This window comes from Spermophilus citellus (genome assembly GCF_964194105.1).
Source record: "Spermophilus citellus genome assembly, chromosome: 14".
NCBI lineage: Eukaryota > Metazoa > Chordata > Mammalia > Rodentia > Sciuridae > Spermophilus > Spermophilus citellus.
Window position 1 is genome coordinate 33,512,911 of NC_138194.1, and position 16,773 is coordinate 33,529,683.

At 40.6% G+C, this 16,773-nt stretch overlaps 1 protein-coding gene across 1 annotated transcript in view; it reads left to right on the plus strand.

The window, feature by feature from the left end:
* Positions 1-1,248: 1,248 nt before the first annotated feature.
* The window catches only part of CPA6 (carboxypeptidase A6), a gene marked incomplete at its 3' end in the record, with an annotated part of 301,035 nt that continues 285,510 nt past the window's right edge, over positions 1,249-16,773 (plus strand). The window contains exon 1 of the mRNA XM_081266455.1: positions 1,249-1,388. Within this exon, the coding sequence (XP_081122581.1) occupies positions 1,273-1,388 (116 nt within the window). The 5' untranslated portion in view covers positions 1,249-1,272. The remainder of the gene's footprint in view (positions 1,389-16,773) is intronic.

The following is a 16,773-nucleotide window of genomic DNA, read 5'->3' on the forward strand; positions in this document are numbered from 1 at the left end:
ATTAATGGAGCAAAGCACACCCCCAAAATGGTTTTTCTGATGTGTTCAGGTAGAAGCAATGAATGCAAAAACAAATAAACAAAAACAGCTTCTCCATCACTGATAAGGGGAAAAAATGAGAAGGAAATGGTTCTTTCTAGATTAGTTTGTTTGTTTTTGCCTTTGCCTTTAGAGGAAGAAAAAAGGCAGACCTCATTCTAAAGTCAACTCTTGCTTTTTTAAAGTGTGCTTGGAAAGCCTATCACATCACTATCACCTGGAAGTTCATTGGAAATGCAGAATCTCAGGCCCTAGGCCCAGCCTACTAGAATGCCAAAGCTTTTGAGCAACAGGAACCCCAGGTGATTTGTACCGAAGTTTGAGAAGCCTGCTCTAGACCAGCGCAGTGGTTGAACATTGGAATCATTTGGTGGAGTTTTCAAATTACTGATTCTACCCCCTCGGGATTCTGATTTAAATGCTTGGGTTCCCTAAATGATTCCAAATGTGCAGCCAGGGTAGTAATGCTCTTGGAGGCCCCCTAGCCTCCATGAGAACTTCCAAAATCACAGAAGATCTGGGTGCTTCTATGCAGGAGGAATACCAAGAGCTCCCTGTGGCCAAAGGAAGCTGCTGCTCCCTCCCAGTACCGTCAGGAGAGGCAGCTGAGGCCAACTTCTCTAATCCAGGTGGCACAGATTCCTCCTGTGCACGTGCTCATCAATACGATGCACTGTGCATTTCATTATGCAGGGAACCAGTGCAGAAATCTGTCGTCAGAGAGCAAAACATGAAGCCTGGAATGTTCTGAAGTGCCTTTTACTGAGTTCATCCTCAGACACACTGTTTGCAATTAGGACAGGGTCCTTATACAGAAGGTAAGAGGGAGAATGGTTGTCCAAAAAATGTAGGAGCCTTAAATTGGCAAAGCAAATCAACCACAAAACAGAGAAGAGTTACCCAAAAGAAGCAGCACCCAGCAACCCCTGCCATGAGTCAGCACCATGGAGGCCCAGCCCCTTCCAGGGGAGCCTGATTAAGGATCAGGCTCCCCGGCTGGGCTGGGCTGCAGCTTCTCCTCCCAAGACCAAGTCTTAATAGCAACTTCCCTTCCTTAGCAGTCTAAACTTTTTTTTTTCCTTGTGGCTGGAAAGAAGTGTCACATTTTGCTCATTCCCAAGCCTCCCCCACCCCCTTCCCAGACAACGTGCGTGGTGAGCAGGGGGTGCTGTGAGCTACCTCCAGCCTCCTCTGGTGACTGCTGTAACTTTCAACTCCTCTCATTGTAACGCTATGAAGTTCCTCGGGAAGCCCAGGAGCCAGCCAGCTGCTTTTCTACCTCTTTGCTGGCTTTTTTTGAGGATTCTGAAACCAGGGCACAGTCACCTTTACAACAACCGCTATGCTGGGTAAGTGGAGCAACTTTCTTGGCTGGCAGGGCTTTGATTTGGATGAGGGGGCTGCTTTGCTCCTGTGTGCCTCACTTTTTCTGGTCTCTGAGTGAATCTGCACACTTTTTCTGGTCCCCTCGATAAAACATACATGCAGTTCCCAGTGCTTTGGTTTAGCTCACTGAGAGAATGTGGTGAGCGAGATGTCGGGCTTTTCATATCTTTGATAGCATGCAAACCTCAGCTGTGGACCCCTTGTTGAATGGGATTCTGTCTTTGGGTGTAACCATGGACAATATTTGCCTTGGTTGATGCTCCGCGTGAAGGATTCTGCTGTACCACGTGAATTGTGACCTGAAAATTACAGTATCTCCTTTAGAATAATATGCAAGAGTACTGGCTTGAAATTCACCAGTGATTAATTTACAACTGACTGATTTTTTTATGCTTGTTAGTCTTCAGAATGGTTATTAAAGGATTTTCAAATCTGAGCAGTACTAATAATTCAAGTCAAAATAAGCAGAATAAAAGTAGCCGACTGTAAAATGAGGGGTCTTTTTCTGAAGGAGAAACAAAGGGAAAAACAATCACTTTCTCTTCCCCTCTATAGGTTAGCAGGCTTTGTATATAGCTTTCTTAAGGAGGCCCAGGGCTGGGTATGAAGCAGTATATTACTATGCATGTTATTATCCTGAAGTCTTGCTGTGGTGTAGATAGCAGGCACTCAGTTTAGATTTGCAGGGGGTCGTTCTTTGAGTTTGGAAATTATGGCATGCCTGCATTTTAGAAGTGGAAGAACCTTAAATAGTTTTTCTAGTTCAATTGCTTAAAACAAGAGGAAAACCAGTGTCATGTCTTTTTAAATGTCTGCTATCACTCAATCACCAGGTGAGAAGTTTTCATTTAAGCTTAGATAATGACCAGGTGATTCCCAAAGTTTTGAAGAAAAGCTATTCTTTTTGGGAAGAATATAAGGAATAGTTTATAAGTGTGATCCTAGAACAGAGAATTGTGTTTTCCTTTTTCTCACTGTCTTCAGTGTTCCTCTGTGCTTACAGGAAAAAAAAAATTTAAAAAGGTCCTCACGCAGGATGGGGGATAGAGGTGGTGATTAAGGGTTGTTAAGATAGGGGTTATAGATGTTAGTACCATCCCCAGTTTTTCCATCCTTGTGTTCCTGGGAGGAAAAGAAGGGAGTTAACATCTGAAGGCTGCTTTTCTGTCTCCTAACACTTAATGTCTAGGCATTACATCCTGTCATTTGTCACCTCCTTGGAGATGTGTGTAAAGAAGCCCATGTTTAATGACTAATGGTGTTAACCTGGGGTTGAGGAGGAGTTAATTCTGACTCTCCTAATATCAGGTCATAGGATAAACATATATCACAGATTTCCATGCATGTGTGACTCAGGACATCACTCCTCCGCTGAGCTGCAGCCCAGGGCATAATTACTTCAGTGTGTGGCGCTCCTGGATGATAAGTTGCCAGGCCTGCTTCAGCAGAGCAGGTATGTGCCCTTCCCCAGGCACCACTTTGTATAGGAAATGAGGCCAGTGCCCGCATCTTTTCTGTATGGATCTTTTAGCAACTGGAGCCCTCCTGCAGGAGGCTGCACCATCTTCTCAGTTGTTCTGTACTGAAAGTAATAATTGCCATTTTCACTTCAGCTGCCACATAATAAGATAGTCCCAAATGTATAAATTACCAGATGTCTGAAAGTCGGAAGGAAGAAAAATAATGAGAAGCTGAAGAATTGAGACTTACCTGTCCATCACAATAGAAGCGGAGGGCCTCTTTAAAATCAGAAATATTTCTGAGTATACTTATCCATCAAAAATGGAGGTCTTTAACTTACTGTAGTGAGATATATGTCATTCTCTCATCACCAAAGACAGAAACTTCTCAGATTTAGGAGTATTTTGCTTTGTTTACTTAGGAACTACTTTCTGCATGTTAAGCTTTTTCAGGAACAAGTAGCTGATAGGAAGACATGGGAACACAATGATTAGCATTATCTTTGGCTTTGCCTATTCAAAGTTAGCCTAAGCCACCTCATCTTTATCCCCTAATGTTTATTTTCTTATAAATAATTATAGGGCAACTCTCTTTCTGGTATTCACTTTTAGATATTTAGTAGGCTTTGGTTGAATCCAATAATATGTGATTATCATTTGCAGGACCCTGAACATGAATAAAAGAACAGTCAGGAAAAACTGGTATGCCTCTTGAGAGCAGCTAATGAGCTCAGTTCTATTATTTTATTTTTTAAAGCTCATCCTCCTTTATACATAAATTAGTAACAATTGGATAGGTCTAATGGTATAATAAATGCTTAGTAAGTTACAAATTTAAGTGTCTCTGGAAATTAAAAAAAAAATGTGTAGAGAGACCACAGGCAAAATCTGACAAAAACTGGTACTTTGGATAAATATTAGTTACACATTGAAAGGGGAGGTCTAAAAACACATAGAAAAGAAAGAAAACAAAGTGAGGAAAATAAATTGACTTTGAATGTTATGACTCTGCTGATATTCTAGTGTCGAAGGGCTTTAGGGGCCAAGTCAAACATTTGGGCAATAAACAAATGGCAGCCAGTGAGTGAGACTCCTAGAGGAGCAAACATCACTGTGTCATCTCCTCTTTCCCCCTCATCTTGTTTTCTGGAAGCAGACCTAGTTATTTATTATACTGTGATAATGAGGGCACGAACACACACAAAAAATGTCATCTGCATCACAGGAAATTAGGGTAGACTTTTTTAGTGATAGTAAAAGAGATCCAAGACGGTAAAACAATAAATTCTGACAACAACATAGAATTAACGTTGTCATGACTTTTTGAAAACTATTCATTACCATTCTTCTTGCCAGTCAATGTAGCCTCGGTCCTGAAGTTCCACTGCCTGTGTTTCAGTTTCTATTTTCCCACACTTAGTAGCTCTCTGTTACTTTGGGCAAGATCCTTAACCAGCTTCAGTCTCCTCCTTCTGGAACAATGGAGGTAACATGAGCACCTTCCTCACCAAGTTGTTGTGAAGATTAAAGTAATAGCATGGTTATTGCATGGTTCTTAGTACTTAGTAACTACGTAATAGAGTAGTGAAACAGCTACTACCTAAAATAAATATTTAAAATATCAATAATTATAATTCAGCAACCTTATGCCATTGGTAGCGGGATGGGGATCTCAAGCTTAGAGATAACTAACCCGAAGACAGAGTTGGATCCTCACTCAACTCCACCTGACTCCATCATCTATACTTCACAATCTGTCCCTCATTTGGGCAGAGAAAATAATTGCATTTAGGAAAAACTGAAGATTTGCTCTCGTTTGGAAAACGGATAGTTTCAGGACAGGAAAGAAAGAGTAGATTCTGTGGGTGAAATTGAAAGTTTAATTTTGGTCACCTTCTCTAGGGGGTGATGAGTCATTGATGGTGAATCACTTACAGAAAGGCTATAACCATAAGAGATAAAAAACAGAAGATGAGGGTTGGGATGTGGCTCAAGCGGTAGCATGCTCACCTGGCATGTGTGCGGCCTGGGTTCCATCCTCAGCACTACATACAAACAGAGATGTTGTGTCCGCCGAAAACCAAAAAATAAATATTAAAATTTTCTCTCTCTCTCTCTCTCTCTCTCTCTCTCTCTCTCTCTCTCTCTTTCTTTGGAAAAAAAACACAGAAGATGAAGGAACTTTAGATTGTCAAAAAATCTGAAGTTTTTTGGTGTCACAAAAAAATAGTAGCAACAGAAGTGGCCACAGACACAGGCCTTCATTCAATCAGTAGGTATTATTTGAACCCTGTTGTGTGCCAAGAACATTGACTGACAGGGTGAATGCCCTATGAGAGTTGCAGTTTAGTAAAAGAAAATGGCCCACATATACATTGAGTATACATTGTATGAGGAGTTTATGACTCTTGTGGGGATTGATAGCAATGCTCAATGAACCAAGAAAGAGTGGTACAAATCTCCTCTAGGGCCAGGGCAATTCCAATCTCCCAGCCCTGCTGTATCTCAGTAGAAGGTGCAAAGAGAACTGGCTTCCTACCATGTTGGCTGCTTCTTGGGACATGAAACTACTGGCTTTTGATCTGCATGCTGAGGTTGTATGCATTCATCCTTCCTCATCCAATACCGACTTTATTGAAGTCTCCTCTCTTGTCTCAACGTAGATCCTTCCTCTTCTGTCTTCATTCTCAGGCTCTGATGACACAGCCTTTCTCCCATGACCACAGGTATGCACAGGGCTGGCTATAGCAGCAGTACAGCCAGCTGGTGCATGCGGAGGAGTCAGTGTCTCTGCTGTACTCACCTCTGCCCCAAACCCACATACCTGTAACTCCTGCTCATAAGTCCTCAAATTCTCCAGCCATCTGCAGAAATAGAATATAGGGAGTCAAAGAAGTAGATGGGAAGGAAGTAAGATTTTTTTTTTAAAGAAGTTGTTTGGTTCTCTAAAATCTGTAGACAAAGAGGCCCCAAGTTGGGATGTAACATATGGAAGAGACAGAGACTATGAGACATGCAGTGATCTATAGAGCAGACTCAACCTCAGGGATGCTGTGCTTATTTTGCACTCTCTCTAGCTATCCTCTGTCCCTCAACAGCAGTTTTCATTTGTTCTGTCCCCTGATGGTGGCTTCCTTTGAATGCCTTGAGCTCTTAGAAGCCTAGGTAGGGCTAAAGTACAAGAGATCAGAGCTATCATATAAATCTGAAAGTTGTGTTGCATGTAAGTAGTTAAGGCTCTTTTCAGAGAGGATGGCTGTATATCCCCCAGTTGTCCCAAACTGGCCCAAGTGGCCAGCGACCATCCAGTTGCATCTGCCATTCTGGCATGGTAACTGGCAATGCTCCCCTTAGGTCTGAGAAGGATTCTGAGTTGGCTACTAAACTTGGGTTCAATGCTTTTATTCTTTACTATGTTTGATTCCTTAATGTACTTTCCTGATTTCCTTAAGCTACCCTCTCAGTTTCTTCCTCTGGAACACTTTTATCTGTAGTTCCTTCTGTTCCTACGAAGAGAGTTTCATTGTTCTTCTCCTCTTCCTTCTAATAGCTGCCAGCCACCTCCGACTTCTTTTTTCTCAATCTGAGTTAAGGTAGCTTTCTCCCCACTGATCCGCCTTTCTCTAGTCCTTACTCATAGTGATGATCTTCCTGAAATAAGACATATTAGTCCCTTGCTCAGTGCCCTATTTTGACTTTCTATTGCCACCTACTTCAGATCCAGATTCCTCTGCCCGACTTTCAAGTCTTCTAGAATCAGCCTCTCTGATTTTCCTGCCTCTAATTCTCCCTTCCTTGCCCCTGAGACCGCTGTCTACTCAAGTCACAGAAGTAGAGTTGCAGCATGGCTCGCTTCTAACCAGCAAAACAGCCAGTCCTCATTCATAATAAGAACCAAAAAGCAAGAAGGAACCATCTCAGCTGGTGAATGATAAGCCAAAATGTGTGCCATCTGTATATTTGGGGCATTAAGAACTATAAAGGAATGGGAAGTTATACTCCATGTATGTATAATATGTCAAAATACACTCTACTATCGTGTATATTTAAAAAGAACAAATAAAAAAATAAATAAACGTCCAAATTTTTATCTTAAAAAAAGGAAAGAACTATAAAGGATGCATGGTGGGTTCTAAGGTTGGTTTTGAGCTTTTCCCCCATGAGTCAGTGTGTGGTTAATGTAATTATTCTTCAGTGCCTTCAGGAAATTCCTTTTAGCTCTTGCCCCTTATTAATGGTAGAATATTTTTAGTTTTCCTTATGCACTAGCTCAAAGTACAGTCCCTAAGTGCTGATTGTTTATCAGCTCATTATATCCAAAGCTTTCTTGCCTGCAGACTCTTCTGTGTGTTGGGGCCCTGTGCTCTGCTTGTTAAGGGTGTGCAGCACTGCAGCTCTGTACTCTGACCTGTACTCTCAGGCAGACGGCACTCTGTGGGGATCAGCTCTCCCTCTGCTAGCTGAGCTAGTGAAAAGCAGAAGAGTTTCAAATGCTTCCAGGCCATTTTCTCCTTGGAGCCCAGTCTGATAATGGATGTTTTATTTTATGTCACCAGCGTACTTTCTGGATAACACCATCAGCATAATCACTTCCATCCCCACCCCACAAGCAGCAGAGGATGTTGATGTTTCATAACTTCACAGCTCATATTGTACAAATGACAGACACATGCATTCTGCTTTCCTGTCTTTGTAAATGGAATTGCTGAAGAGAAAATAAAATCTCTTTTGGTGACTTATTGTACAGTCCTCATTATGATCAATCAGTAGATAACTGGTTTATTGGATTCGAATTTGCTTTGCTAAATAAATGCCTTCATGCTCTTCCTCTAGGCATTAGCTTCTTTATGACAAAGTGGAATTCAGAATAGGAATTTTTCAGATCATGTTCTGGGCAGTGTCAAATTCCCTAGAATATTATTTCTTTAAGTGACTTCTACATGGTTTCCCAAAAAATTGTAATCTTTGCTGTTTTTTTTTTCTTTTTTGGCATACTTTGAAAATAGAAGAAGTTTTCTTGTTTCAATATCTATTTTAATAAGGATACTATTAGTTTGGTTTTGTCGATTTTGGGGTTTTGTTTTTCCCCCATGACAACTCCAAACCTCAATGGCTTAAACAATAAATTCATTTCTTGCTCATGTAAAAATCCAGAACAGGTATGACTGGTTGGCAGTGCCAGAGAACCAGGCCCCTGAAGTCTTGTTACTTTGCTATGCTGAACACTCAACTCTGAAATGCAGTCCAAGAAGGAGTCTTCTGTCTCTCACAATCCACCTAGCAGGAGCATGGAAAGAAAAGGACACAGACCGGAAATTAAATAGTACTTCCTACAAACCAGAATTAGGTAGATGGGCTTAGATTGCAAGGCGGTTGTAAAATGCAGTCATGATCAAAGGCTAGATCTTGAAGAACATACTAAAAGATAAGTAGCAGTTATTCAGTGGTCAGTTGACCCATTCAGTTCTCCTGAAAGAATGATTCCTCCAAGAGGACTTGTATAGTTTTACAGGTCGAGCTGATTAGAAGTGTGCATTTTATTCTCTAAGTGGTGTTTTTTTTAAGTCATAGAGTCAGAACTGGAGGAAACAAAAAACCCCCAAACAAAGCGCAGTCCCTTTTTCCCTTTAATACATAAGGAAGCAGAACTCTCCATCAAGGTGAAAGGATTTTCAGAGAGATTGGTGGTGTTAGATCTGCAACCCAGGTCAGTGGAGTTCAAGCATTCTTTACAGTTGACAGCATCACCTTTGGTGAATCTAGAAATCAGCTTACCCTTTCCTATTCCCTAATGTTGTTGGGGATGAAGGCAAGTGATTTGGCAAGGCTGAGAAGTGTTTAACGAGGGAGGATTTTATTTCATTTCTATAAATATTTGTAGGATGTCTGGTCTGCTGCTAGTCTGGGACCACAGAGATGAAAGTGCAGTCCACGTGTGCAATGTAATGAGTAACTCGGGCAAGTAAACAAACAATCCCAGCTCTAGGACCCCTCTGCCCACAGACAAAACTCTTGGTGCCAGATGAGTGCAGGATTAGCTCACCTAATCCAGACTGAAGGCTGGAGAGAAGCTCAAAGGTGGCTTCTGAGTTGTGAGCTGTCACAATCTAGAAATCCAAACATTACTTCGTACAGACCAGAATTAGGTAGATGGGCTTAGATGCAAGGGAGGTTATGGAGTATGGTCATTAGCTAAAGACTAAGAATATATTAGGTGATAAGTAGAAGTCTCTCAGTGTTAGGAAACATCCAATGACTACCAACCCATTCTCCTTTCCACTTGGCTCAAACAAGAATTTGAGTGAACTATTGAACATAAAGGTATTTTGCATTTTTCTTTTTCAATAACTGGTACTGAAAGGACATGGCTCTGATCTTGGTAAATGCACACACACTGACACTAACACACATGCACACACATAATTAGAAAGTATGTTAAGATTTTCCAGACACAACTGGGAGAGCTTCGTCAAATCTAGAAAATCGGAGCAATTAAGTATGTTTAAATAGAAGGTATTTCTCTTTGCAAGGGGAAGAAGAGGTAAGGCTGTAGAGGTAGGTGAGGTAATGACATGGCTTGTGTCCCATGACACACAGTTCTCATCTCTCCCAAAAGTGATAGGGTGCTAATGCAGAATTTTAAGCAAAGAATTTAAATGATTAGATTTTTAAAATAAAGTTCTGAAGTAACAGAGGGGAAGACTTGAAAGCTGATGCTTGTTGGTGAGACAACTGGGATATTAAGGTAACAATAGTTCTATAAGCTTGCAGTTGCAACATTAGAGAAAGGAGGGAAACAATTCAAGAAATATTCAGGAGGAAGAATTCTCACAAATTGGTAATCAAGCATAGAGGAAAGGAGGAATGGTGTAAAGTGATTCTCAATATTGCAAAATTGAACTGGAGCTCTTTGTAGAGAAGGTAAACACTGTTTCAGATACATGTAGTGTAAAGGTGCTTATAAAGTAACCATTAGAATAACTGGGTCTGGAGCTCAAGAGAAGGATCTAACCTGTTAAATAAATTCCAGTAACTGATATGTAAATCAAATTTCTTGAAAACTTGAGTGTAGGATGGAGTGCCCAGGAAGCTCTTGTTATATGAAAAAAGAGCACCAAACTAAATAAAATGAACAAAAGCCAGAGGGGGGGAAAAAAACTATCAGAAAGGTATAGAGAGGAAGAAATCCAGGAAAGTTCAGTTCAAGGAAATAAAGAACTCCAAGAAGGAAGTAGCTACTGTCAATCATTGCAAAGTGGTACCCAAAATGATTTGTCATAAAAGAAGTCATTTGTGATGTCGTTGTCCATTTGTGATCGAGTAGTGAGTGAAAACCAGAGCACAGTAGATTGAGGATTGAATGGGACGTGAGCAAACTAGGGAGTACAGACCAAAATTTAAAGAAGTTTCTTTTTGAAAGGAAGGTGGGGGTGCCATGGGGAGCTGATGGCTAGAACTAAAGGTAGCAATTTTGCTTTTACTTAAACTCGTGGTTTATGCCAGTTGGCAGATGAAAGGAAGAAACTCTAGATAAAGAAAAGAAAGTGGCGGAGTTAGTCTCTGCAGAAGCTCCTGGTTCACCTCTCTTTTCTTTATAAAGTACAAAGTGAGGTCCTGGTCCTATGACGAGATAGTAAATAGGGGACCTGATAAAAGGAGGGAGGATTTAGATTTTAAATGTTCCTGAGGGAAATGACTTGGGGAAGAATCATTTCTAAGGGTGCAGCTAATGGTAGAAATAAGTCTCTAATAGAACTGTGACCTCCACCTCCATCATCTTTTTCTGGATCATTCCATGTTACTTCAAGTTACCATAACACACACCCCCAAAACCCTCGTCATTCAATCTATTATATACTTTTTTCCTTAGGTGTTCATGGACCTTTATTTTGTTCATTTATTTATATGCGGTGCTGAGAATCAAACCTAGTGCCTTACACATGCTAGGCAAGCGCTCTATCACTGAGCCACGACTCCAGCCCCCAGTCTATTATATTTTAACAAAAGAGTGAGGACATGTTTAACTATGTCTGGAGGAAGTCAAAAAGTCAGTCAAGCAAGATTACTGTCAGCAGTCTCCTCAACCCTCATCCCTCTGCATTTCTCTTCTCTGTGCCTAGGAGATGGGCCTCTTGACCTATATCTGGTTCCTTTCCTCAGCAGGCCAATGGAGGACAGGATAAGAGAAAGACCAGGGTATTTCTTCCGTGTCTCCCCTTCCTGTTTGCAAGCCCACAGTTCCAACAGTAGTTACTAGCCTCTAGAACAGCCCCTCCTAAGCAGCACCCCTTCCAAATGCCGGCTCTCTCTGGCCTGTAGGGGTGTAATTCCTTTCCTTTCTTTGTTCCTTTAGACGGAGGGATCACTGATCTCTTCAGCAACTCTGTCCTCTCACCCTGCCCATATCTGTCAATAGCCCCTTTATTAAAGTCTTTGACTGAACCATCTGAGCGAAGTTCTATTTCTGCTGGACCCCTGACTAATAGATAAATCCCACCTGGAATTGAAGGCAAAGAGAATTCATATACAACTCTGACAGTTTGTGTTAGACCAACTTCTGGGGCTCTGAAATGAAATAAAAGAAGGTAGAGATGTAATAACAATGGAAGAAAGAAAAGGAAAATATGGTCACTAATTTGTATTTCTCTAGCATTGAGTGAAATGACGTAGAACTTTGTAAATCAAAATATAATGCAAGGTATTAGGTAGCTGATTCTGCTAATATTACTTGGAAAGACTCTCACACAGACATATACCATTGCAAAATAGACTATTTCTATTACCTTCTATTTTGAGGCATTAAGTACAAGACTGTGAAAATGTCTACTTTTGGCCAAATGAATGGGTCTCCTCTCTCCTTCTTCAGTTTCCAAGCCCTTCCATCCCCCCCTCTCATTCCAAACCACATTCTGACCATTGCTCCTTATCCCCAAGTTGGGTTATGAATCTTTAAGGTATTTGTGTCAGGCTGTGTCTTGCAGAGAGAGTGGCAATTTGCCTTCTCAGGGCTTATATTTTAATTCAATAGTCTAAACTGAGGAGATAGTGAGCATGAACAATTATTCAAAACAAATGAAAAGACAAGTATATTAGATCAGCACACACTCTCTATGCCTTTTCTCTGCTTTTATTTTCTTAACACACACATCCTGTATTTTCATAGATTTCAGTCTTAGATCACCAGCTATTAAGAGACTTTGGGGTATCACTCATTTATCACCAGATGAGAACTCTGGTCTTTTTTTTTTTTTGCACTTATAGAATGTGTAATCATTTGTACATGTGACCTTGTTGGCAGAATTTTCATTTCCTCTATTTTCCTTTCAGAACATCAGACTAACTGGTGAATCACCTAAATGTCTACTAAGTTATTTTTTTTCTGATTTTGTGACTCTAATGAGGATAGAAGAATCATAATAAGCTACAGTAGGACTGGGGTCTTATCCTATCCATCACGTTTGCATGGGACATCTGATGACATGATAACCAGACATCTGGCATCAAAATTACTAAACATCTTGGAGGTTGGAGGCATTTGAGATAAACCTATGTTGTAAGATGTTTGGAGTATTTAGAATATTTTTTCCAGCATCCAGTTTCTAAGTCTTTGACTTATGGGACAGAAAGGAAGGCATATATCAGGAAGTTCAGTTCCCCCTACGTTTTCAGACCTCTGTGGAAGCAAAGAGAAATGACTATGAGAGATGAGTCGAAAATCATCTTGCATAATATCTGATAGAAAAACCCCTTCAATATTTCAGAGAGAAATAAATTTAGTCAGATTTGTTTTTCCCTGCATAAAATAAGGGTTTTCTTTCTTTCTTTTTCCATAAGATCCTAGTTTGCAGAGTTAGTGTATTCTCCATACAGCTCTTCTAGAAAGTCTCCCATTACTCAACCTCCCCTGCTATATCTATACCCTTCCTTCCTCCCACCTCTGACCCCACAACTTTTACTCATAGGACAGAGAAAGGTATCTTTGCTGATATGATGGAGGCCATGCAGCATTTAACCTGAGCTTTCCCACTTTCTGTCCTTCTTGCCACAAACTGCAGGTCCTTTCCCCCGCCCCCTCTTCCTTCCAAGGTAATCTCTGATCTGTTCAGTCAAAGCTACTGGCTGAGTGTCTCCCACGTGCCCAACACTTATTTTAAGGTCTAGGAACACAGGAATTTAGGTATTAGGAATATAACACTGCTTTAGATATTCATGAATAAAACAAAGTCTTTTGTGGGATTTAAATTCTAATGGAATGATGGAAAATTAATAAACCATAGTGTAGAGTTCTGATAAGGGCTACAGAGAGAGATAAAGTGCAGAAAGGGGATAAAGAGTGTCAGGAGAGTTGATGAGAAGAAAAAAATGAGACTGGGAGTCATGTGACTCTCTGAGAATAGAAGTTTCCAAGCCTGGGAAGCAGTGAGTAGGTATGAATCTGAGTTCATGTGGCATGACCTTGAACAGAGGGTCTCAGGCCAGCAACATCAGCATCACCTGGCAACTTGTTAGAAATGCAAAATTCTCAGGTCCCCTCTGGCTCCCAAGTCGGGAACACTGAGGGTAGGGCCCAGCAATATGGGTCTTAACAAGTGGTCCAGGTAATTAAGTTCAAGGTTGAGAACCACTGTGGAAGACAACCTGCAGGGTGACCAGGCTGGAGCTGCAGCTAAGGAAACCTGTCAGTCACCTGCTGCTCCCCATGAGTTAGGGATCTATTCTCTCTTTTTTTTTTTCTTATCATTATGAATTGCCTAGAATCACCCACAGCCCTCTTCTTCTGCACCTGGTTCTGGGGAAGTCCTCTCTCCTCCACACCAGCCCACCTTTCATTATCTAGTTCAAACACTATCTCCTCCATCAAACCAGCACCTCTGATACCCCCATTCTGCTGTCATGTTTCCTCCTCTGGGATTCCATTACACTCTTTCTGTCATTTTTAACAATTACTGTACTGCTTTGCTCAGTATCAGTTTGTGGATGTCTTATCTTTCCTTTTAGGTGATAAGCAATTTGAGAATAAGATGCTATGTCTTATTCTTATCTGTATTCTCACAGTCCCCCAACAGTCTCGGCATATTTAGCAAAAAATCAGAATGGGTGGAAAGGAGGGAGTGGGGTCTGGGAGGAAATGAAGAAACTAGAAATCAAATTGCCAACAGTATTGCCAAACTAGATTTCATCAATGACAGGCAGTGAGGAATAGAAACTATTTGCCCTTATGGATCTAGGAGGAAGTTGGGGAGCCTAGAGTGGCCACCTGCATCAGCTTAAGTGTGATGTCCTCTGCCCTCCTGTAGATTTCTCCCTCTTCAATATGTTTTAGGAGTCATTCACACTATTACCCAAATTTGGTCTTAGATGTTCTACTTATATAACCTCCTTCGATTGTTTTGTGTTTGTGGAGGAGATCTCAGGAGTTGAAGCCGCTCTACCCTGACTGATGCCTAACGAGCATCTGCTGGTCAACATGGTTATTAGATGTTGCCTTTTACCAAATTTAGAGAAGTGCTCCTTGCATTTTTGTCATTGTCATTTTATCCTCTAAGGATTACATTTGAATTCATCTGAAATTATAGACCACTTCTCAACTATTGTTTTATTTTTTTGAGTGTGAATAGTCTCTTTAGTTTTCAACTAAGTTTTACAAACCAAAGGCCCCTTATTTCTCAGCACTTTCTTGGCCATGTTCTTCCTTTCATATTTTTTTTCTCTTTAGATTCCTTGATTCAGTAAGAACAAAGTTTGGTTGTAATTCCTGTACCCAGTTTCTCTCTTAAGATCTTCATATTAATTCCAGGTACCCACATAAACAGAATGGCCCTGGAAAGCATAAGGGAGGCTTCCCTTAAAAATAAGCTAACTTAATAAAAACTTGAACACAAAGATCAAATAGAGTGCTATGTGGTTCAGGCTCCTTAGGCTTTCAGCATTTCCTGGTTGGAGCTCAGCATGCTTCCCACAACAGCAACCCACCTTTAGGAAAATCCACAATGTCCAGACAGAAGTTATGTGCAATCAGTTGGTCTCTATGAGAAAGGAGGAGAAGAGCTGCAAGTTGATTTGATTATTTCCACGTAATGAAGTTTTCATTAAAAACCCCCCAAAGAGACAGGGTTCAGAAAGCCTCCAGGTTGCTGAACATGTAGAGGGGCTGGAGGGTGGCCTCAGAGCCTAAAGGTCCTGGGGCCCCTTCCCACTTATCTTGTCTAATGCCTCTCTTCCATCTGGCTGCTCATCTGGGTAAACATGAGAAGTATTTCCTTGAGTCTTGTGAGACATCCCAGCAAATGATGGAACCTGAGGAGGGAGTCATGGGAACCAACAATTACAGCCAGTTGATTAGAAGTAAGTACCTAACACCTGGATTTGTAATTGGCATCTGAAGTAGAGGGCAGTGCATGGGACTGAGCCATTGACCTGTGGGATCTGGTGTTAACTGTGGTTATAATGTGTTCAAAGTTTAATCAAATTATAGGATACCCTGCTAGTGTTGGAGAATTTATTTTGGGGAGAACCCCAAAGACACCCCTTATCTGCTCATAGAAGCATTCTGTGTTGAGTATTATAGAATTTCAGAACATAGAGATGACCAAAATCAGGCCAGTAAGAATTTCACACCCTAAATGCTGTAACTTTCTTTACTTGCCATTACCATTAAAAAGAATGCAGTTGACAGGCTTACACATTTCAAGCAGTAATTTACATCTTCTGTGCTTTGCAGAACACCTGTATTCTTTATATATGTATTCTATCAGTCTCTGAGCAGCCTATAGAGCTATCCCATTTATTAATTTGGCTAAGTTTTGCACATCCATTTTTCTTGCCATTAATAGAAACAATAATTTTCTTCCATAGTTTTTATCTTTCAGAACATGACTTCAGTTCCTCCTGAGATCTCTGAGTGCTACACAGTAGGATTTATGATTTTGTATGGCAACTCTTTATTCTTCCCAACTAAACTATATCCTGGTTGGGGAAAGGAACTTGTGTTAGTCTTCTTCAATTCAATTTCTGTAGAGAATGACAGATGTCTCTAAGTTTTATTATTATTACCCTGCTTTCCACTAAAGTTAAACCACAATAAACTGCCAGTATTTGAATATTTTTAAATATAAAATAACAGATATTTCAGATGGTTCAACAGTATAAACTTTAACTCTGAAAAAATGAGGACTTTTTTTCAGGCTGTGTAAATACTAGCTGCTTATATGTAGATTTTTCACTAAAGTATCAAAGATCTATCAAGTTTACTGAGTGTATGGCCAGAGCTCCTCAAATTGAAATGTACAAATGGGATTCCAGGGGCTTTTGCTAACAATGCAGACTCATGGGCTTCAGGAGAAAGAGGGCAGAACTTGAGATTCTGTATTTCTAGCAGGTTCCCAGGTGATATGAACACTGGCCCACAGAACCAGACTTTGAGTAGCAAGTTATTGGACTGCTGGGTAAGGAATCAGCTTACCCAGCTGTTAAGTTCTAGATCTGCTACTAGCTAGCTATTTGTTATTTTAATAAGTCACTTAATCTTTCTGGGCCTTGCTGTCTATAATGTTCTGAGATTAAATTAGGTGGTTCATTCCTTCCAAATTCCATGTTGATGGTCCGCCTGATGTGAAAACTAAACACAGTGAAAGTTTAGTAATACTTGCTCTCCTACTTAATAGCAGTGTGTCCTTGGAGGGAGTTATTTAAGTGCTCTATGCCTCAGTTTCCCCATCTGTAAAAGTGCTTGGGACAGAGAAAGAACTGGCATACATAAACTTAATAACTATGTTTCTCAAAGTATTAATATTCTCTATAGTTTCATTTCTGAGAAACTTTCCTAAAGGAATTATATAAAATGTGGGCAAAGATATAGAGGCTATAGAAAGACGTTTATCGCCCACTT